Here is a 23907-nt window from a genome sequence, read left to right as displayed (position 1 = left end):
CCTTACATCACCACTAATATCACTGTAGTCTCTTGAAAGAGATTAAACATTAAGCCAGCATGCACACAATATTTAGTTATGGGTGCAGAGATGACTATCACTGCTCCTACAATGCTTATCATAGTGATGAGTACAGAGGGATGAGGCTACACCTACCAAGCTGGGAGAAGTTGAAGCGGGCTCCGGAGGGCGAGGTGAGGCTGGAAGCGGGGGAGAAGGGTGAGCTGCCGGCAGACTCCTGAAGACCTCCCGCAGAGTGGGAACGCAGCCAGTCCCGGGGGTCGTCATGACTACGCAGCTGGGGCAGGTGGCCATACCTGGAGAGAGATGGGAGATGCTGAAAAGCCCTCTCACATCCACATCTATGTGTGAATGTTGCAAGTCACTATCTGCACAGATATAATGACCTATGTTGTTGATGGACAGGGAGGCACATGGATAACATCAAGGCTGTCTGATAATGTGCATTTAGTACAATCACAACATGGTCTACAACATCACAGAGCAGGGGATCATGCATCATATATGATACAGGTGGAAGTTACAAGTCAATGTACCTTCATGAAAACAATACTTGATTGCTTGTTTTTTTCTCAATCTTTTTTTTCCTGAGTAAATTGCTCAAGGAAATGGTGACTTACGGAGAGGTATGAAAAAATGTATGCACTCACTAACTGTAAGTTGCTCTGGATAAGAGCGTCTGCTAAATGACTAAGATGTAAAATGTAAATGTATTTTGGGAGTTGTTTAAGTAAAAAAAACAGGTGTAATATATATCTAATCACTGGGGCAATTCCTGTGTTGGTGCAGGTAGGTGTGTGGCCATTCTGAACATATAGAGACAGGACACAGCTTCAGATAACTGATCTCTTATCTATAGAAGCATCATAGCTGTGGTGTACTATATGATTTGATGTACATCTCAAGATTAGGCTTCAGACTACAGCCCTGCCCTTCCTAGTTTAGCCAGCAGATGGCACTATGCATGCTGTGAAAACATCCAACGGTCACTTCACTTCACAACACAGTACACTACACACAGGCAGCTGTTTCAATATCAAGCAAGCCTAACTCCATATAGACACATTTACCTGTCCTGCTTCCGGGGTAAAGTGTTTCGGCTGAATTTGGGACTAGCCGAGGGAGAGGAGAGGGGGCTAAGACTAGGGGGTAGGGAGAAGGGGGTTAGGAGGTAGGGGTAGACAAAACAGAGAGAGGAGCAGCACCAAGAGAAGGGGGAAACAGAGAGATCATCAGTCATGATAGAATCCATGCTTTCATCCCACCAACACCTGCTTGGAGTCAGTCTCCTATCATCTCCTATATCATCAATACGGCCACTCAAACACTTCTGTTAACCCTCATGCACACAACAGTTTAAAGGTCGAGATACAAAGGGAGGAAAAGGGAGGGGAGCTTGTAGTAGATATTAAAACACATAGCCACACCTGGCCGTTCCTAAAAAAAAACAAACAGCTCCTACCTTTCTGAGAATCCCGTTTTGATGCCATTGTTCCTGACGCAGGCTGGCAGTGTGTCATGACCATGGCCGTGGTGTCCGTGGCCACCGCTGCCCAGGGACACGTCGATGGACTCGCTGCTGGTGGCAAGGCTGCTGAGGGAGGGGAAGCCGGGGCTCAGAGTGCTGCTCCAGGCCAGGCTGTGGGAAGGGGTGGACAGGGCTGAGCCGGGGCTGGAGGCCAGGGGGGAGAGGGAGTGGGCCTCCACACCCAGGCGACCTCCACCCCCATACAGAGGGCTACTGCCCCCACTACTGGCCGAAGGGGAGTCCAGAGCGCCGACTTGCTGGCCAGAGTTGGCGTGGGGGTTGGAGATGACGGTGGAGTTCTTCATATTCTCTGCGGTGGTGACTGGGGCCTGCTGCTTAGGCTGCTTGCCTCCGAACAGTCTGGATGGCACCGGAGAGAGGAGTGGAGAAGAGTGACAGGAGAATTATGCGGTACATGGGTTTAAGTAGGGAATTGTTGAAGGAATTTGTGATGAAAAAACTGTTTAATGCAAAGAGAAGCGAAACATATACATATCATAACGTTGCCACGGGAACACAATGCCTACTTCATGGTATAATCACAAGACAAATAAATCTCTCTCTCTAATTCGCTGGTCCGGTTTGGGAATCCGTGTGAGCAGCTATCATACATCTTCTACCGTGGCTTTTTATCAACATGTCATTTACATGAATTAAAGAAGGATGTAAAGCGTGTGCCACAGACACCGTATTCGTTTTGACAACATGAAATAAACAAGGGTTAAATGAGAAGGGAGACTCAGACCACTGAGGGAAAACACCTGCTCTATTTTCTCATTACCTCATCAGGCGATTAATCAGATAAGTCCAAGCAGCAGCAGTTAAAGCAACACCAGGCAGCCCAGTACTGGGTTCGAGCTAGAGAAAACACTGGTCATGTCTGGGCTCTGTCACCCTGCTTTTAATGACCACTGATAGGACATTATTTTACAGGCCACAAGGGAAGAGAGGCCCTATGCCTAGTGATAAACCAAGCCTTTTATGTCACTCACACAAGTCATGGGCAAAAAACGTAATGAAACCCTGATAAGGGCTCTCTAAATGTTCTTTCATGTTACTAATTTATAATACTGATATGATGAGTATACCAACTCAAATCCGTTTGCACTGTGCCTGAATACATCACCCCTTGAAACAAGCAGGCTGGTGTGGTAGTGCTTTCAGGGCTGGAGGAAGGAGCTATCAGACTCATCGACTGTTAGTGTAAGACAGCCCCTGATGGCTGGTGGTTGGTGTACTGTAAGTAGACTGTAGTATGGAGGTGGTGGGCTCACCTGCGCAGGGTAGGGGAGGAGATGTCTGGGTACTTTCCCCCTGGCTGCCTGGCTCCCTGAGGGGGCAGAGTTGCTGAGCCCTGGGCCATGGGACTGGCTTCAGAGGACACCCCCTTCTCCTTGTCTGTCTGGTTGGATCCCGAGCCAGGTAGGGGGATGCCACCGGCGCTGGGCTTGGGGACTTGGCTGCGGCTTTTGGGGCCGTGGTGCGTGTTGGACCTGGAGCTGAGGTTGGAGTCGATGCTGGTGCTGCGGCCCCCACCAGAGGCTCTGCTGGGCCGGGGGAGGCTGCGGTACTGCAGGGTGGAGTGGGAGCTCACAGGCAGGTAGCCATCATCCACACTGGCCTGGCGACCAAGGCCTCGACCCCCGTGGAGCTGCACTGACTTGGGGATCTTCCCCAGGGTGGCGGAGCCACTGGTGATGGTGACTCCGCTGGCTGTCACCATGGTCATACCTCCTCCAGCGTGCTTCTTGAAGCCAAACGTGTTGGTGGTGGGGGTGCGGCTGGAGGAGGAGGGGGGCTTCTTGGCCTCGTCTCCACTGCTGCGGCCCGTGTCTGATGGGGAGCGCTGCATGCTGCTGTTGGCCCGGGCGAGAGATAATGCTGGCCCTTCTCAGACACCTTGGCGTCATCCGTTTTACCTGTGGGTGGAGACATGACACAGTCTGTCAACCATGGACCAAGCACATTCACTCAACAGTACAGTAGCATCAGACATCCTGCTGAGTTCCAACATGTTTCAACTCAAAGGCCTCTCTATCTACCATTTCAATATAAAAGGTAAGAGATCACCAAATCTTCAAACGCCTCCCCGGAGAGTGGTTTTATCACCTGGCAACCTGAGCCCTGATCTCACCAGATAAAACCTCTCTGTGGTTGACTGCTGGCTGCCTTATCACATGCTACAGGAACCCAAGCAGTTCAGACTGATAGAGAACAATACATAGACACTGTGGCTGTTGGACTCCAGACAAGACACAACATGGCTCTACTCTGCATGTAAAGTACCTGTCCCATGGGTCTTCAGCGTGCCACAGACTGGCGTGACAGGTGCCTTGGTCCTGGGCGAGGTCATGCCCACCTGGGTGCTCATGCCCCGCCTCCAGGAGCCAGTGTGAGCCATGGAAGGCGTTTTGCGGCCCGAGGAGCTCCTGTCAGACTCGTCCGACATGTCTGAGGGGTGGTGGCACCACTTGGAGCCCGACTCCATTTTGAACCCGCTGTCCGAGCCCCCGTCTGACCTCTTGACCTCGTCGCTGCCGGACCACACAGAGTTCTGCTCGACGGCTGAGTGCTTCTCCGCGTCCGTCTGGAGCTGAGGGAAACCAAATATCAAACATCTGTTCCTTCTGTTCATTCAAGTGGTGTAGATCCTATACATACTATATCAGTGTAATAACATGTGAATCATCTCACAAGGAGAGCAAGCAGAAAGAAAAGCAATGATCAACTATAGTATCTCCCCTAATAAGCTCACCCTTATGCCATCGTTCCAGTTAAACAACTCCACATGCACCTATTACTGTGCCTGCTTTACCATTCTCATCAGCAAACAGTACTCATTAAAAACACAGTCAAGACCAGGATGCTTACTTAGTAGCAATGCGCATTCCCCTCCCACCTGAGGATCTGTCTTTTTCAGTTATCTCTTTCCTGTGTTTGAGGGGTGCAAAATCCACTTGTCATTTAAAATCTCGCTGGATTGATTGCTTTCATTTTACTCCTGTGACTCTGTGACTCTTGCTTGTGCCTGACCTTTTTTCCCGTTAACGTTACGAGCGCGGAAATGTTTGTAATGACCTGTCAAACACACCCCGGGAATGGGTGAAATGTGGTCAGTGGAATACATTGTCTTATCGTTGAATCTATAAGAACGCTAACACTTACGACACTTTATTTTGATGGGTGTTAATTTTTGTGGAATTGATTTTAAAAAATAATTTAATACAGTTGAAATGTTTACAAATTAGATGCACTGAAATGAAATCAACTTCCAAAAATTAACACATGATTATAGTGATATTATGTCTGATCTCGCAAACAATGTAAAGTATGTTTAGATAGGTGTAATCTAGAGCCAAGCGTGTTGATTTTTAATCTGAGGGTATCCTGCTATTGACACACTTGTTGAATTATGCGAGAGAACGTGACAACAATAGAGCAAGTGTTTGGTGGTTGCAGCCCTGTTCCACCCCTTTATGTTAATTAATTTATAGATGCAAATATAGCAGGTGTATTTATGAAAATGAGGTATACATTATATCAATTCCTTTATTTTAACACAACATATTTAAAAGAAATACCTGATACAATAACAAAATGTATATATGAGTGCGTTCTAAGAAGAAAAAGGTGCAATTTGACAATAAATTGAATAACCGAATTCCCACAGAAACCCCTGAACTCCATTCATTAGTCTGTGCCAGTAAAATGTTTTATGTGCTATAATTAAGTCAATTTCTATTGGATTGTAAAAATTCAAAAAGTTCATCCATTGTCCAACTGTTGCATGTATTAGAATTGTCTTTAAAACCTTTTAACAATTTCGATGACCGTTGCTATGTTTAGTCATCCCTTTATACAAATATTATCTCTGTTATTTGAGCAGTTGCAACCACCAAGGGAAAATATTACTATTCAGGTCCTTGATATTGATGACGATTTTTCTTTTTTTTTACCATTCTGCTCTCATCTTAGAAGTGAGGCATTCACACTGTGGTTAAACATTAACACTGGTTCCTGTCTCTGCCACCCAGGCAACACGTCTGGCTTTCCATCTGAGGCATGTGGCTGAATCACTCCAGAAACATGGATCAGGTTCATTAAGGCATGAAACCGAAAATGTTTTAAAACGCGTTGCAACAGAAAACGAAAATGAGTGCTCTTATTGGACAAGTCCAGGTAGTCACTCCCTGTTTCAGTCCATTTGCTTCCTTTTGGTGCCTAATGGACAAAACCACAATCATGAGAGTAAGTAGTGGACTACAATGGAGGCCTACAAATCCTGGAGTGATTACCACAGGAAATCAGCAAAGATGGCTCTTTCATGCTTCACGAATCAACATTACCGCCTTGAAATAAAAAAATCGGAGAAGTGGAGACTGGAGAGTGAGGCAGGCAAACAGGAGCATTACATCGGCCCTACAAATAAACAATGTGTTGGAGCGGTATAGTGTGTTTTCCCAGCGCTCGCCAAGCTTACTTAAGCCCTGGTTATAACAGGTCATTGTTTAAATAGCTACTGAAAATACTAATACAAATGGATTGCCAGGGAAATCATTTTAATGGCCTTGTTCTTTATCAGCCTGAATCTGAAACACTTATCTCTAGGCCTATACCTCCAATAATAAATCCAAACTATATTCTACAGTGCAGCAGAAAAATGCAACACAAAGCAATTCTATACAAGGCAATAGTTACAGAGAAAATCAGAGGGGACTTTGTGATTGATTGTTGGCTCGAAGAGCTGGTTTTGGGGCCGGACTTCATTAATCTGTTGATGTTTAAATCACTCGTTGGCACGGGAGGATGCAGTGAAAACCTTAAATGGTAGAAAACGTGAAAACTAAACGGGTGACAAAGCAGCAGTCTCTCCTCTCGTTTACCCAGTCCCTTTTTATGACTGGAAATAACCTTGCTGCAGCCAGTTATCTGTACGTTACTGTAAAAAAAGGTACATATGTTACCGTAAATTCCAAATAACCTTTGGTTTAACAGTACATGAGTGTCTGTTCTTTTATAATGATTTAATTGCTACTAAAATGTTATGAAAACGATAGAATGACAAACTAAATAAATATGTAAGCTGTAGCAGCCTATGGGTAGGTAAATGGTGCTTTCTTCCCAGCCTTCTCTCTCTCTCTGGCAGTGGCGCAAATGATGAATAACTGTAGATGTGTGTGCAGAGGCTCGTCGGTCAGAGGGTTGACCACTTCGAGTGGGCCAAGTCCAATGTAACAAGAACAGACACAGACAGAAAACTCTACCAGGGCTTGCTAAAACAGCTGTCCTCAAAACAGTTTGTTATGGACTTGGGGCTCATGTACGACGCACTTGAACTCGCCCTACTGTCCGAGTGCTAAGCTTACAGAAAAGTCCTACCTCTATTGCATATGCAGGCAAACTGATCCACCGCATGAACCTTATCATCACACCAATGAGATCTAGCATCCAAATTCACTGCGCGTCTGCCTTGATGTTCATAAAACTCCACGGTCAAATCAAATCAAATTGTATTTGTCACATGCGCCGAATACAACAGGTGTAGACCTTACAGTGAAATGGTTACTTACAAGCCCTTAACCAACAATGCAGTTTTAAGAAAGAATACCAAAAAAGAAATCACCATCTGCTTTAATTCGCTCACGAAACAGTAATTCAAGAAGATCTAAACGCATATTCCCATGAAACTGATTGAGATTTTAAAAAACTGGCATGCAGTTTGGACATTTCACCGATAAAACGTGAAGAATTATCATTCACAATTGACAGAGATGATGGCCTATTTTGAAAGAAGGTATGCCTAACTTGGTCTTTGAGGGTATTAAAAATAGAAAATGTTCTTGAGACAATATGTGTGGGCATAAGCAGATGTTACAATTGGAGGACACATTCTATGCATAGGCCTATTCTACAATGATAGTCAATAGGCTACATCTGTCGGTACAAACTTGATTGAGAAATTATGACCTAATTAAAAAAATTAATGTGGCGCTCCCTCACCTAAAAAAAGGTTAAATTACATGTCTTTACTATAAAACCCATTAAAATAAATAGTGCACATGAAAACTTGCCCCCCTATGTAAATCAAATGCCCATCCAACTGATTCCATCTGGTCGCCGGCTCTGCTTTTAATGTAATCTCAACTGCAATCCAGGTCATTTGGTTGTGCTAACAGAGAAAATCATAGTAATAACACATCAATATATTGTATAACTAAACAAAATATCTGACATTGTATTCCCATTTGAACTTTGCCATGGTTTTAAATGGTTGAAAGCGCAGTGATAGACATTTGGGTGACAACTAAACCAAAAAATAGACATTGTTTTTTCATTGAAATTTGGTTGTTTTTAGATGGTTGTAAGCATAGTGATAAGACATTAGAAATGTAACTAACTTGTGGCTGTCTTTTTGAGTCTGTGAATATAGGTTGTAATCTCACAGATCAACGTCTCAACCAAATATTACCCAATTATCCACGATGAAATGACAAAAATATAAACGCAACATGCAACAATTTCAAAGATTTAACTGAGTTACAGTTCATATAAGAAATAAATTCATTAGGCCCTAATCTATGGATTTCACATGGCTGGGAATACAGCTATGAATCAGTTGGTCATAGATATCTTTTTAAAAAACATGATTCACCAAACGATATTTTGAAAGAGGAAGCAAAGTACTTTAAGCATGTGTTTTCGTTTCAGTCGCTTCCATCTCCACTAACCAAAGTTAATTGTAAGGATTTTTTCCCTATTAATAATGTAAAATTAACAGCTGTACAGAAAGACTCACGTGAAGGCCAAATTACAGAGGAGGAATTTCTTGATGCAATTAAAGCCTTTAAGTCCGGGAAAACTCCAGGGCTGGATGGCATACCAGTTGAGGTGTACCAAACCTTTTTTGATGTACTCAGATGACAGTTATTAGCATGTTTTAACCACTCCTATAAAAATTGTAGATTATCAGATACTCAACAAGAAGGTCTTATTTCATTATTACTGAAACAGGACCCAAGTGGTAAATATAAAGATCCAGTCCATTGAAAAAATTGGAGGCCCCTTACACTTCAGTGTTGTGATGCAGAAATTCTAGCAAAATGCATAGCGCATAGAACTAAAAAGGTATTGTCGGATATTATAAATCCTAATCAGACAGGTTTTTTACATGGACGATACATTGGAGATAATATAAGACAAGTACAGGAAACAATATAACACTAAGACAAATCTGGGAAACCAGGCCTGGTATTCATAGCAGACTTTGAAAAGGCTTTTGATAAAGTACGACTGGAATTTATATATACAGTGCCTTCGGAAAGTATTCAGACCCCTTGACTTTTTCCACATTTTGTTACATTACAGCCTTATTCTAAAATTGATTAAATAAAATAAATTCCTCAGCAATCTACACACAATACCCAATAATGACAAAGCGAAAACAGGTTTTTAGAAATGTTTGCAAACGTATTAAATATAAAAAACAGAAATACCTTATTTACATAAGTATTCAGACCCTTTGCTATGAGACTCGAAATTGAGCCTAAGTGCATCCTGTTTCCATTGATCATCCTTGAGATGTTTCTACAACTTGATTGGAGTCCACCTGTGGTAAATTCAATTGATTGGACATGATTTGGAAAGGCACACACCTGTCTATATAAGGTCCCACAGTTGACAATGCATGTCAAAGCTAAAACCAAAAAAACATGAGGTCGAAGGAATTGTCCGTAGAGCTCCGAGACAGGATTGTGTCGAGGCACAGACCTGGGGAAGGGCACGAAAATATTTCTGCAGCATTGAAGGTCCCCAAGAACACAGTGGCCTCCATCATACTTAAATGAAAGAAGTTTGGAACCACCAAGACTCTTCCTAGAGCTGGCCGTCCGGCCAAACTGAGCAATCGATGGAGAAGGGCCTTGGTCAGGGAGGTGACCAAGAACCCAATGGTCACTCTGACAGAGCTCTAGAGTTCCTCAGTGGAGATGGGAGAACCATCTCTGCAGCACTCCACCAATCAGGCCTTTATGGTAGAGTGGCCAGATGGAGCCACTCTTCAGTAAAAGGCACATGACAGCCCGCTTGGAGTTTGTCAAAAGTCACCTAAAGACTCTCATATCATGAGAAACAAGATGATCTGGTCTGATGAAACCAAGATTGAAGTCTTTGGCCTGAATGTCAAGCGTCACGTCTGGAGGAAACCTGGCACCATCCCTACGGTGAATCATGGTGGTGGCAGCATCATGCTGTGGGGATGTTTTCAGCGACAGGGACTGGGAGACTAGTCAGGATTGAGGCAAAGATGAACGGAACATAGTACAGAGAGATCTTTTATGAAAACCTGATATAGAGAGCTGAGGACCTCAGACTAGGGCGTAGGTTCACCTTCCAACAGTGCAACGACCCTAAGCACACAGCCAAGACAACGCAGGAGTGGCTTTGGGACAAGTCTCCGAATGTCCTTGAGTGGCCCAGCCAGAGCCCGGACTTGAACCCGATCGAACATCTCTGGAGAGAACTGAAAATAGCTGTGCAGCAACACTCCCCATCCAACCTGACAGAGATTTGAGAGCATCTGCAGAGAAGAATGGGAGAAACTCCCCAAATACAGATGTGCCAAGTTTGTATCATCATACTCAAGAAGACTCAAGGCTGTAATCGATGCCAAAGGTGCTTCAACAAAGTACTGAGTAAAGGGTCTGAGTACTTATGTAAATGTGATATTTCAGTGTTTTATTTTTAACAAATTAGCAAAAAAAATTTGAAAAACCTGGTTTTGCTTTGTCATTATGGGGTATTGTGTTCAGATTGATGAGGGAAAAAAAGAATGTAATCAATTTTAGAATAAGGCTGTAACGTAACAAAATGTGGAAAAAGTCAAGGGATCTGAATACTTTCCGAAGGCACTGTAAATGCCTGGAATATTTCAATTGTGGAGAATCTCTTATACAATGGGTTAAAGTTATGCATAGTAACCTTGGTGTAAAATAGTAAATAATGGCTACTTCTTAGAAAGTATTAAACTGTCAAGAGGGGTAAAACAAGGTTGTCCACTATCAGCATATCTATTTATTATGGCCATCGAAATGTTAGCTATTAAAATCACATCCAACAATAATTTCAAGGGCCTAGAAAACCAGGGCTTAAAAACAAAGGTGTCATTGTATGCTGACGATTCATGTTTTCTTTTAAATCCACAATGTGGATCCCTCCACAGCCTGATAGAGGATCTAGATACTTTTTCTAACCTCTCTGGGTTACAACCAAATTATGATAAGTGTACTATATTACGTATTGGATCACAAAAAAATACAACTTTTACATTACCGTGTAGATTACCAATGAAATGGTCTGACGGTGAAGTGGACATACTCGGTATTCATATCCCGAAAGAAAGAAATGATATCACTACAATACATTTTAACAGAAAGTTAGCAAAACAGATAAGATCTTGCCAAGGTGGAAAGGAAAATACCTGTCTATTTGTGGAAAAATCACCCTGATTAACTCTTAAGTCATATCCCAGTTTACTTATTTGCTTATGGCCTTGCCTACACCTAGCGACTTGATGTTTAAATTATATGAGCAAAAAATATTCTATTTTATTTGGAACGGCAAGACAGACTAAATTAATTGGGCCTATTTATATAATGAATATGAATTCAGAGGGCAGAAATGATTAAATATGAAAGCATTAGACCTCTCACTAAAGGCTTCAGTCATACAAAAGTTATACTTAAATCCGAACTGGTTCTCTAGAAGATTAGTAAGAATGTCTCACCCCATGTTCAAGAATGGCATTTTCCCCTTTATTCAGATTACAACCAATCACTTTCGGTTATTTGAAAATGAAATAATCTCCAAAATATCGCTATTTTTAAAACCAGCCATAGAAAGTTGGTTGCAATTTCAGTTGAATACACCAGAAAAGACAGAACAAATATTACAACAAATATTATGGTTAAACTCAAATAGACTAATTGATTAAAAAAACAATATTTTTTTTAAAAATGTTTAAAAACTGTATAATCTTTGTAAATTATATCATAAATAGGACTGGTGGAGTTATGTCACACATGCAGCTAACAAAAATATATGGAAATGTCTGCTCTACTCAAAATTACAACCAACTAATTGCAGCATTACTGCAAAAATGGAAGAGGCAAGTGGAAGGGGGAGAAAGTAAGGAACTTGTCTGTCGGCCCTGCATTAAAGACCAAAATTGGTTCAATAAAATTGTGATAAATTAAAAAGCTCTGCAGATTTTGCTGCGAAGAGACAGAATTATTAGATCTTTGTTTTGGTAATGTCCATATATAGCTTGTTTTTGGTCGCATGTTCAGGAATGGCTAAAGAATTGCAACATTTACCTGGAGCTAACTCTGCAAAGAGCACTGCTGGGTGATTTAAAAAGTCATAGTCAATCGATCAATAATATAATAAAACTCTTAGCAAAAATGTTTATCTTTAATTTACAATATGTAGAATATATGAGAGTAGAAAGGTTCAGAACTTTTGTGAAACATCACAGCACAGTTGAAAAATATATGGCAAATAGAAATCAAAACTGGATGGAATTCAGAGATAGATGGGAGGGGTTGCGTGGAGCTGAAGGATGGGACTAAAAACAAACAAAAGATAACTATTGTAAAATATACTGTGTCTGTAAAATGTATATAGTATGTATAAGCTGGAAGTAGAAGCCTAAGTGTTGTTGTCCATTAGTTTACTCCAATTAGGGTAGGGGTGGTAGGGTTAGGGGAACATAATAAAGGAAAAAATATACATTAAAGAAATATATATATATATATATATACAGTACCAGTCAAAAATGTGGACACACCTACTCATTCGAGGGTTTTTTGTGCATATGGGACATTTCTGGGATATTTTATTTCAGCTCATGAAACACGGGACCAACACTTTAAATGTTGCGTTTGTATTTTTGTTCCGTGTAGTTTTAATTAGTGTTCAGCAGCGTGTCTCCCAGGACCTGGGGGGCTGCTGGGTAAGAGAGTTTCCCACCACACCACATCCAGCCTGTCAACAACCCTTATGGGCCCAAACCAAGACACCATTCTAAGGAAGTTTGTGTGGAGGCCAGGAGTTAAGAAATAGTTGGGATGTCTGGGTCTCATGCAAGCTGCCTTCTGTATGATGACAGACAGCTCCAGACCAGGGCCTCCCTGTTGGTTCACACTGAGGATACCTTTAGTTAGAGGAGTGGAGGTCTGACAGAAAATGTTGCTATTCTCAGGGCCAGATTTCTAAAATTTAAATCACTTGGAGCAGGTCTCCTGGTGTTTTTACAGTTGTTTTTTTCTCAGAAAACTTGGGGGGCCAAATAAAACCATCCGCGGGCCAAATTCGAACCCTGACCTAAAGGAAATGCATCAGAAGTCTCTAGAACCTAGATTGAGACACTTTTACTATATGGCAAACAAAGTCTGCACCTCAGATCAATGGTCTAAAAGGTGAATATATGCACTTAAGAATAAATACCTACTGATTGGATTGTCAGGATAAGATGAACTGTGAACTGGGTGGTGGTGTGCCTGGCTGCAATTTCAATAAACACTTTGAAGCAACCACATCAGCATATACTGCAGAACAGACACAGATGTATATTTCACTCTGCTTATTTTTTCCACAACCTCTATAACTGCAGTGAGAAAGTTGAGATGCAGCCTAGTGTATGCCGTTACGTTCAGCTTACTATACCCATTCAAATGATTGGGGCCCAGGTCTGAATCAAAGTATATAAACTTAGATTCCCTGGTATATTACATGGGAGAGCCTAAGCGCTCCTACATTAGTCTAATAAGAATATCAGCTACGGTAATGTCTGGCTGTAGACATCATGTAATTTATATATTCAGAGTCTCTTAAAGGGAAATAAAAGTGTAATAAAAAACGTTCTTAACTTTATTGAAAATCAACATGTTTCAAAGCCAAAGATTCTGCCACCCTAGAAATTGAATGTTCATTCACCTTTCTAGTAATTAGAATTCTATAGTTGCCACAACCCTACAGTGTGATTGGGGCAGAACCTACCTGTTCCTCTAGGTCCTTGCAGGAGATGGACGGAGTGTTGACATAGGAGCTGATTGAGGAGCTGGTGTTGATGTAATCTGTGTCGATGGTGTCACTGATCCCACTGCTCACCGAGCTGCTGTCGTCCCAACTGGAAGCGAGGAACACAGAAGAGAGAAAGAGTATGTGTTTGATTATTATAAGGTAGGGGTTAGTAGCGAGAAAGGGGGACAACATGATAGACAGAACTACAGGGAGAAAGCAAGAGACACCGTAGAGCAGGAGTGTCAAACCCATTTCCCCCACGTGCCGCATTCGATCATCACCGAGGCACTTGAAATTATATTTCCTTGCAGTCAAAATGTACAAAAACTTGGTCTCTATCAATTGTTTTTGGAATGTTCTATCCTCCCTGGCTATCCTTCCTATCTCCCATTCATTTTCATTGCACGCATAATAAATGTACATGTGTATTTGCATGAAAAAAGTAATGGATAGGCAGAAAGATAGGCTCCTCCCGATGGACGTCATCTGCCTCATTTTGCGGTTATGTTCGTTTTACTGCTAGCAAAGATAAGCTGATCAGGATGGCTAACATAGTGCATCTGAAACAGCTTTCAATGTTGGATTTTCTAGCAAAACAGGGGGTGATACGGGATGGAAGACCAACACATGAGCTTAGGGACCTACATCAAAAGAAGGGACAGAAAATAACACAATAATTTCAATCTGAGTGGTATCAACGGAAAAACTGGCTCTGTGGCTGCACTGTTCGCAGCCGGCTCTACTGCTTCCCCTGCCTGCTGGTCTCCACCAGCAACAGCGTGTGGACAAGAGCCGGTTACTGTGACTTTAACAACTTGCCTATAGCACTCAACAAGCATGAGAAATATGTGTCTCACATCTAAAGCCAGGTAGCTCTTAAGAGATTTGGTAGCTCACGGATAGATCTGGCATTGAATGAACAACAAGAGATTGAACATCAGCATGCACAATGCAAAGGTAAAAGAGAACCGTGAGATTTTGAAAGACCTAGCTAATTAATGCTACATGCTACCTAAACAGGAGTTGGCATTTCGTGGCAACGATGAGAGTGCCAGCTCATCAAACATGCCCAGGGGCAACTATGTGGAACTATTACATGCCTTAACACTTTACTGAAAAAAAATGAACAGTTAGCAACCCATTTAGAGACCGCCACCGTGTTTGCTTTTTGCTCATGGCCGATGGAATTTTCGATGAATCTGACGCGCTCTTCCGTGTTCTGCAGAACAAAAAGATGGATATTGGTTTCTGCCGTACCCATAACAGCGACACAATGAAAGCACTGGAACGTCAGCGACAAGACTTTGACAGTTTCTATGAGCGATTCAAGCAGAAATGCAATGACCTGGGCCTGGCAGAAAGCGAAACTCGTAGTAAATCAGTAGATCAGTAGAGAGGGGGCGAATCTACTACTACATACTGGACAATATCAATGTTCAGATGAGAGCCAAATTTGACCACTTTAGTGAATTTAATTTCCTTCGCTTAGAGGACTGCAAAAAAATCAAAACAATGTCACAAAAGTTTGACGCCAGCAAACGAGAGCCTGTCAAAATTTGCCACGTACTTTGATTTCGTTAGACGGATCTTGTCGGATTGTACAGTTCACAAATTATACGGGACAAATCACATGGGCAGCTCCTCAGTTTTTTCTTCCAGACCTGACACGGACTGCTGCCAAGGTGACAAAGTTACTGCAGCTGGTGCTCACTATACCAGCCACAACAGCATCCGTTGAGAGGTCATTTTCTGCGCTGAAACGGATAAAGACATACAGTCGAAACCAGACTGATCAAGGACTACTCTCATCCTTTGCCATCATCACCATTGAGAGTCAAGACCGAGAGACTTTTAAAACTGAGGGCCAACAGGAGTTTTACATGTCTTTACCCAGAAGAATAGACGGATGGACTTCATTTACAAGTAAATATAAGTGTTTATTTACAGTAGCGCCGTCGACTATTATTTCATAATGTCTATATATCTCAATCAGTCGCGCCTATTACTAGGCATTTTGTGTATGTAGCACTGCCTACAAGTAGGCCTACTCACTGGCATTTGGGTCGCTGTCTGTGGTGCTGAAAGTCACCTGTTCGTGCAGGGCAGTTGCGTGGGAGACGGGGACTGCTCAATAGAAAGTGCCTACCCGGCCTCAGACCTCACCGTACGTCACTTGTCGTTTCAATGACTATTAGCAAGCAGGACAGAGTGAAAAGACTATAAACGTAGGTCCATTACCATTTCTTCACAGTTTCGATTTGGTTTTAGTCATTTCAATGTCGATTGAAATAATTATCCCACCCCCCCCCCACCCCCCAAAAAAAGAATCTACAAAAAAACACTTTTTCTTTACTCAAACCACTCGCAGGCCTTGAGTTTGACACATGCTGTAGAGAGACAGAGAGAGAGACAGACAGACAGACAGACAGACAGACAGACAGACAGACAGACACAGAGAGAGAGAGACAGAGAGAGAGACAGAGAGACAGACAGACAGAGACAGACAGACAGACAGACATTCATAAGAGTAGACAGGGTGGAAAGAAAACCCCTCTTTATTATTCTCCCTCTTTTACCAGGTCTGTTGGCCAGAGACAGCGTTCCCATCATGCCTGTGACGTTATGAACGTTTAGCGTTCAGCAGCGTGTCTCCCAGGACCTGGGGGGCTGCTGGATGACAGAGTTTCCCACCACACCACGCCCTGATGGGCCCAAACCAAGACACCATTCTAAGGAGGTTTGTGTGGAGGCCAGGAGATAAGAAATAGTTGGGATGTCTGGGTCTCATGCAAGCTGCCTTCTGTATGATGACAGACAGCTCCACAGCAGGGCCTCCCTGTGGGTTCGCACTGAGGACACCTTTAATTGGAGGTCTGAATGAAAATGTTGCTATTCTCAGGGCCAAAGGCTCTATCTGTGTGTGAACGGACTGAAAGATATGTATGTGTGTGTGTGTGTGTGTTTGTGTGTGTGTGTGTTTACAGAGGTGTTGAAGTGTGCATGGAGTTGGATGGGAGGGTTCTCTTTATGATTAGAAGTTCACACGGCTCAAGACAAACTCACTCCTTCCAAGTCTGTCTGTCTGTCTGCCCTCAGTCTCCCATACCAGTGTGATGGTTGCTGAGCTAACCAAAACAAACTCAGCCAGCCACAGCCAGACACTGCTGAGTGTTCCCTGTGAGAGCATCAATACCTCAGCCAGAAGCAACAGACCCCTTCATTCACAGGTCTACTCAGTCCACTGTCTCAACTAAGTTCAACCATTTCAGTATAGTACCACGTTTACTGCGAGAAATATAAAACGGTAGCAGGGGGAAATCAGAGTCCATAGATGACAAGAATGAATGATGAACTGACTCAACAGTAGTGCTAAACATCACCCACAGGTTCCAGTCAGGCGGGTAGATGGGCAGAGGTCTTGCTCTAATCTAACACTAGCCAGGCTTGGGTTGCAAAGCTACCGGTAATTGACCAACGTTACCAGCATCTTCAGTAATTTTGGTAATTAAACACAATTTATGGCAATCTATCGTAACTTTGGTAATTTATACTTGAATAACTTATATATTTTTTAATAATATATAGTATTGTCCATGAGGTTGTTACAGATAGCCTAATTAATGAAAAAAGCATCTAATCAACAATGGCAATATTTTCCATTAAACTCTGCAACTCCTCCAACTACGGACTTTTTTCACAACTGCCACCAGTTTGACGTCAAAACATTGACAACAAATACATATTTACATAGTAAAATAAAGTGTGTCAAAAATATAAAGGATATTTCATGCTGAAACCCTCATATTAAACATAAATTGTATTCACTAACTTGATGGTTTATATTTAGGATAATGTTTTACAGCTTTGTCATTCTATTTTTTATTTTAAAATCATCTTATTTAATTATTTCATATATTTTACATGTGATAAGGCCAGACAGAGGGCCAGAGATAATTACAGACACCTTTGATAGATTACATCTTGTGATAGATTACATAAAATCCTTGAAAGAGGCCCAAATTCTGGTAGTTTACTGGTAAACTTCGAAAGTTCCAGAAATATACCCTCCCTTTGCAATCCTAAACCAGCCACAGTTGCTACATTTCCACTAAGGATTATCCACAACGCTTTATCCAAAAGGCTCAGACTTTTCTGTTTCCATCTACGTGGGCCAGCAGACGTGTCTCCCTGGGCCATGGTTCCGGCGGACCTGCTCTAACTTGGAGCCAAGGCAAGGCCCTGGGTACTTTTCAGCTATCATTTACATAACAATGTCTAACTGTGAACTTAACACCTTGTCACAAAGCAACAGCCTTGAATGATGCCGAGGTTGTTGATTCTGCTCGCCACAAGTCTTTAGTGTCACACTCCTGATGGAAACACAATATAACACTAGAGCTAACATTAACAAAAAACACTGGCAGCCCACTGGTGTGGTGGTAAGTCTCAGTGGTAAAGCACCAAGTGTGTCCTGCTGGCCAGCTGCCTGCCCAGTGTCCTGCAGTGCCCAAGTGTGCAATTCAGCCCTTGTTTCACAGCACTGGTCTTCACACACACACACACACCAGAACTCCATCCACACAGCTACACCAAAACAATTAATCTTTTCACTGAGCCAGGGCTGAGACATGCAAGACAAGGCCAGGGGCTGGAGTGGGTGGCAAAGGTGGAAGAGGTCCAGCACAGAGACAGTCACTCAGTATTCGGAATGTCTCCCTTCCTTCCGTTTCAGCTTGGGAGACAGTTCTACTGTACACTTTATGGACTTGTGAGAAGTGAAGTGGTCAAAACAATACATATTTCAAATGGACCCATTCTGATTCTAGCCACCCAGAACAGGACTAATCATGACTGGTGGGCTGAGGTTCAGACAGGTTACGGTTCACCCTTTGCTATGCTATCAACCCTGATGATTTGTTAAATGGAGGAGGGAGTCACCTGGGGGTGTTCTAGGCTGTGAGTCAGAGTAGAGTGAGCTCTCAGCCCATGTAGGTTGACTGATAGCTCCTCCAGGGCCTGGGGATATAGGTTAGGTATAGGTTAGGCCCTCCCCTCCCCGGCTCCTGATGCTGCAGTGCTGCTGTCACTGTTTCCTCCTTCAGTCTGAATAATGAGCAGAGACTGGAGCTGGCAGCGTACACCTGGTCCCTAATCAACATCGCCCCTAAGCCTCCATTAGTCTCACTCCCTCTGTCTATATTGTCTCGCTCTCTCACGCCCAGACACCTCACTCTCTCTTTCTACTTTCCATCTCTCTTCCCTTCCCTCCTCTCATTTCACCCTGACTGGGTGATTCTTACTCAGCATCCCATTCAGCTGAAATGAGCCAAAAAAGATGTGTACTTGTAAAGAAAGATGACCAATATATTCCATGATAGAACATTCTGTGAAAGACTAAGGTGGGAAGTTGGGAGTCAAATTAGTTGACATTGTTGTGTTTAGATATTAGAGACTGGAGTCTCTAAAGAGTGAGTTGGGGGTTGTGTGGTGACACATACTGTTTACCTCCCTGTTTCTGTGTGGCGGATGCAGGATTAGAGATACAGGGCCCCAGAGCAGTGAGGGGATCAGTGGACACTAACTGGGGCAGGAAATTGGGTGACTTTGGTCTGAGAGGCCAGTGGAGGGAAGTGAGCTGAGCTCAGTCCAGAGGCCCCACAGGCCCCACACAACGCTGTCCTGCATGTCCACGCTGGTCAGGGTGGGAATCCATTCGTTTTTACTAGACTTCTCACCCCCTCAGCAATATATTGAAAGCTGTTGCCAAGCAATGAACACCTACAGTGAGGGGAAAAAGTATTTGATCCCCTGCTGATTTTGTACGTTTGCCCACTGACAAAGACATGATCAGTCTATCATTTTAATGGTAGTTTAGTTTAGTTTATTTGAACAGTGAGAGACAGAATAACAACAAAAAATCCAGAAAAACACATGTCAAAAATGTTATAAATTGATTTGCATTTTAATGAGGGAAATAAGTATTTGACCCCTCTGCAAAACATGACTTAGTACTTGGTGGCAAAACCCTTGTTGGCAATCACAGAGGTCAGACGTTTCTTGTAGTTGGCCACCAGGTTTGCACACATCTCAGGAGGGATTTTGTGCCACTCCTCTTTGCAGATCTTCTCCAAGTCATTAAGGTTTCGAGGCTGACGTTTGGCAACTCAAACCTTCAGCTGCCTCCACAGATTTTCTATGGGATTAAGGTCTGGAGACTGGCTAGGCCACTCCAGGACCTTAATGTGCTTCTTCTTGAGCCACTCCTTTGATGCTTTGGCCGTGTGTTTTGGGTCATTGTCATGCTGGAATACCCATCCACGACTCATTTTCAATGCCCTGGCTGAGGGAAGGAGGTTCTCACCCAAGATTTGACGGTACATGGCCCCGTCCATCGTCCCTTTGATGCGGTGAAGTTCTGTCCCCTTAGCAGAAAAACACCCCCAAAGCATAATGTTTCCACCTCCATGTTTGACGGTGGGGATGGTGTTCTTGGGGTCATAGGCAGCATTCCTCCTCCTCCAAACATGGTGAGTTGAGTTGATGCCAAAGAGCTCAATTTTGGTCTCATCTGACCACAACACTTTCACCCAGTTCTCCTATGAATCATTCTGATGTTCATTGGCAAACTTCAGACGGGCCTGTATATGTGCTTTCTTGAGCAGGAGGACCTTGCGGGCGCTGCAGGATTTCAGTCCTTCACGGCGTAGTGTGTTACCAATTGTTTTCTTGGTGACTATGGTCCCAGCTGCCTTGAGATCATTGACAAGATCCTCCCATGTAGTTATGGGCTGATTCCTCACTGTTCTCATGATCATTGCAACTCCACGAGGTGAGATCTTGCATGGAGCCCCAGGCCGAGGGAGATTTACAGTTATTTTGTGTTTCTTCCATTTGCAAATAATCGCACCAACTGTTGTCACCTTCTCACCAAGCTGCTTGGCGATGGTCTTGTAGCCCATTCCAGCCTTGTGTAGGTCTACAATCTTGTCCCTGACATCCTTGGAGAGCTCTTTGGTCTTGGCCATGGTGGAGAGTTTGGAATCTGATTGATTGATTGCTTCTGTGGACAGGTGTCTTTTATACAGGTAACAAACTGAGATCAGGAGCACTCCTTTTAAGAGTGTGCTCCTAATCTTAGCTCGTTACCTGTATAAAAGACACCTGGGAGCCAGAAATCTTTTTGATTGAGAGGTGATCAAATACTTATTTCCCTCATTAAAATGCCAATCAATTTATATCATTTTTGACATACGTTTTTCTGGATTTTTTGTTGTTATTCTGTCTCTCAATGTTCAAATAAACCAACCATTAAAATTATAGACTGATCATTTCTTTGTCAGTGGGCAAACGTACAAAATCAGCAGGGGATCAAATACTTTTTTCCCTCACTGTAACTCCAAGCTGCTCAAGCCATTACACTGACAAAAGTGCCATATAACCGTTTTATATTTTCTTGGAATTAAAACAACACCATAACTATCATTTACCTAATCATTAAACTAATCGAATAATGTTTATAACAAACACTTGATAACAAATTACTACTCGGAGTGTATATTAGAATGGCTGGCTGCTGACATAAAAAAGCCAGTCTGTCAGTACACTAAAGCAGACTGAGCTTACAGAGAGAAACCAGACCCTAGGCAAAGACAAACCCACTGGGCACACCACGTCATTTCAACGTCGAAATGTGGGTAATTTTTGCTTGAGATGTTGATCAATGATATTTCAACCTTTATTCACCCAATCAAAAAGACAGGCAGAAGTTTGTTTATTTCCCAATGTATCATCACTATGCTTTCAACCATCTAAAAGCACAACCAAATTCCAATAGAAAAACAATGTCGTATTTTTGGTTTAGTTGTCATCTAAATGTGTTATCACTGCACTTTCAACCATTTAAAAGCACAACAAAATTCAAATTGGAATTTTACATTTACATGTTAGTCATTTAGCAGACGCTCTTATCCAGATCTCCACAGACCTGTGACCTTTGCATGCTATCTTGAACATGCACACTTTCTATGATAGCATAATACGATTTTTATAGTTACAGTCACCTCAAAATGTGGCCATGGATGAGTTACTCATTTTAATGTTACATTAGTTTGTAAGATAGCCAGCCTGGTCTCATAGACTAGGTGTAACATAGTAAATGTAAATCCGGGACACTCAAATTAGTATGATATGTAAGATTTGGTATGGTTACATAAGACAGAAGGTTGCTTAAGGCAAAAACTAAAGGAGGGTGGTTGGTCGGTGTGGATGAATGGGCGTTTAACGCGAACGTCTAGCAACTCAAAGGTTGCGTGTTTGAATCTCATCATGGACAACTTTTGCATTTTAGCTAATTAGCAACTTTTCAACTACTTACTACTTTTTAGCCACTTTGCAATTAAATTACTTAGCATGTTAGCTAACCCTTCCCCAAACCCTAACCCTTTTAGCTAACCCTTCTCCTAACCCTAACCTTAATCCTTTAATCCTTTAACCTAACTCCTCACCTTAACCCAAACCCGTACCCTAGCTAACATTAGCCAGCTAGATAAAGTTAGCATTAGCCACCTAGCCACCTAGCTAACATTAGCCACCCCAAATTGTTTTGCAAATTCACAACACATTGTACTTTTTGCAAATTCATAACATATCATACGAATTGTAATTCGTAACATATCATAAGAAATGGATGATGGACATCCACAAATTAATACCATACGAAACATAACATACTAAATGGATTGTCTCGGATTTACGTAAAGAATAATACGAAATGCTCTGAGACCAGGTTGGATAGCCTTAACTTTAGGTTATTTACTGTATTACAAAAGTAATATCGAATTGTGTTAGGTTGACAACGCAACCAAATATCAGCATTTAAAGGAGATGTATCTAATGCTTGGATAGTTTCATCTGAACCCCTGGCTTAAGCCTATTCTTTAACGTTTATTTTTGGTTTAGTTGGAGACGTGAATCCAACATATCATTTGTTAACTTGTCGACAAAAGTGATATTGAATTGTGTTTGGTTGTCAACGCAACCAAATATCAACATTTGAAGGAGATGTATATTTTGTGCCACTGAGTTAGTCTGACTTTAATTCAAGTTTGTCTACAAATTAATGATTGATATGTTGGATTCACGTCTCCCTCTCAAACAAAAATCTAAGTTAAAGAATAGGACTAAATCAAATCAAACTTTATATGCATTTTAAATAAAGTTGAATTTGATTTAGTCCTATTCTTTAACTTAGATTTTTGGTTGAAATGGAGACTTGAATCCAACATATTCATTATTAACTTGAAGATTACATTTGACATAAACTAAAGCTTGAAACCCGAGGCCTATATGTATTGTCAATTTTTAGTTGAACCCCTGGGTTGTATTGAAACAATCGCTGTTGATGACTTCACAAATGCTATATAGGCCTATATTGTATCACTGATGATATACACTGTGTACAAAACATTAAGAACACCTGCTCTTTCTATGACATAGAATGACCAGGTAAATCCAGCTGAAAGCTATGACCCTTAATGATGTCACTTGTTAAATCCACTTCAATCACTGTAGATAAAGGGGTTGAGACAGGTTAAAGGAGGATTTTTAAGCCTTGAGACAATTGACACATGGATTGTGTATGTGCCATTCAGAGCGTGAATGGGCAAGACAAGAGATGTAAGTGCCTTTGAACGGGGTATGATAGTAGGTAATGTTCCCTCTAAGCTGCGTGCGTGTGTGGGAGCGCAGCCCCCGCGGGACTGCTGCGCAGAAGAAATATCAGCCCGCGCAGAGAAGCACGAGACTGAACATCACTCAACTTTATAGAGTTTTCCCCCTTAGTTAACACTTTCAACGTTTCCCTTTACTGTGGAAATTGTGATCGAATGAAAGCAATATTAGCCACTTTCAATCCAACATACCGAAACAAAATGAACTATGCAAGACTTATTAGTATGCAAAACTAACTAGAAGGCATCGGAGTAGGATGCTATTGCACTGACAAGCACGACTCAGCCCGTGCTCTACACATAACCAATCAGAGCTGCAGTAGGCCTATTTGCAAATAGACCATTGCCATATATGGATCTGTGCCATTCACTTTGAACTAGACTGAGTGGTCATGAGTTGATGCGCTTGTTTTGAGATCAAAGCGAGAGCTGTATGTAGCAACATGTGCACATTTGTTCATATCCTTTGCTAGTCAGTGAGATATTAGCCCAGTTAAAGATAATTTCTAGTCAGCAACAGGGGGGTGATTGCTTCCTACAAGAGCACAAAAC

The 23907-nt window shown here is 42.3% G+C and overlaps 1 protein-coding gene across 1 annotated transcript in view; it reads right to left on the bottom strand.

The window, feature by feature from the left end:
- Nucleotides 1-23907, bottom strand: part of LOC121576904 (neuron navigator 2) — a 125949-nt gene that overhangs the window by 38250 nt on the left and 63792 nt on the right. Inside the window, 7 exon segments of the mRNA XM_045223568.1 lie at nt 157-317; nt 1092-1163; nt 1484-1909; nt 2824-3413; nt 3416-3468; nt 3836-4142; nt 13604-13733. Of these exon segments, the coding sequence (XP_045079503.1) occupies nt 157-317; nt 1092-1163; nt 1484-1909; nt 2824-3413; nt 3416-3468; nt 3836-4142; nt 13604-13733 (1739 nt within the window).

This window comes from Coregonus clupeaformis, chromosome 11, assembly GCF_020615455.1.
Source record: "Coregonus clupeaformis isolate EN_2021a chromosome 11, ASM2061545v1, whole genome shotgun sequence".
Lineage (NCBI taxonomy): Eukaryota > Metazoa > Chordata > Actinopteri > Salmoniformes > Salmonidae > Coregonus > Coregonus clupeaformis.
Note: the sequence above shows the minus strand (reverse complement) of the source record. Positions and strands in the feature narration are given on the sequence as shown.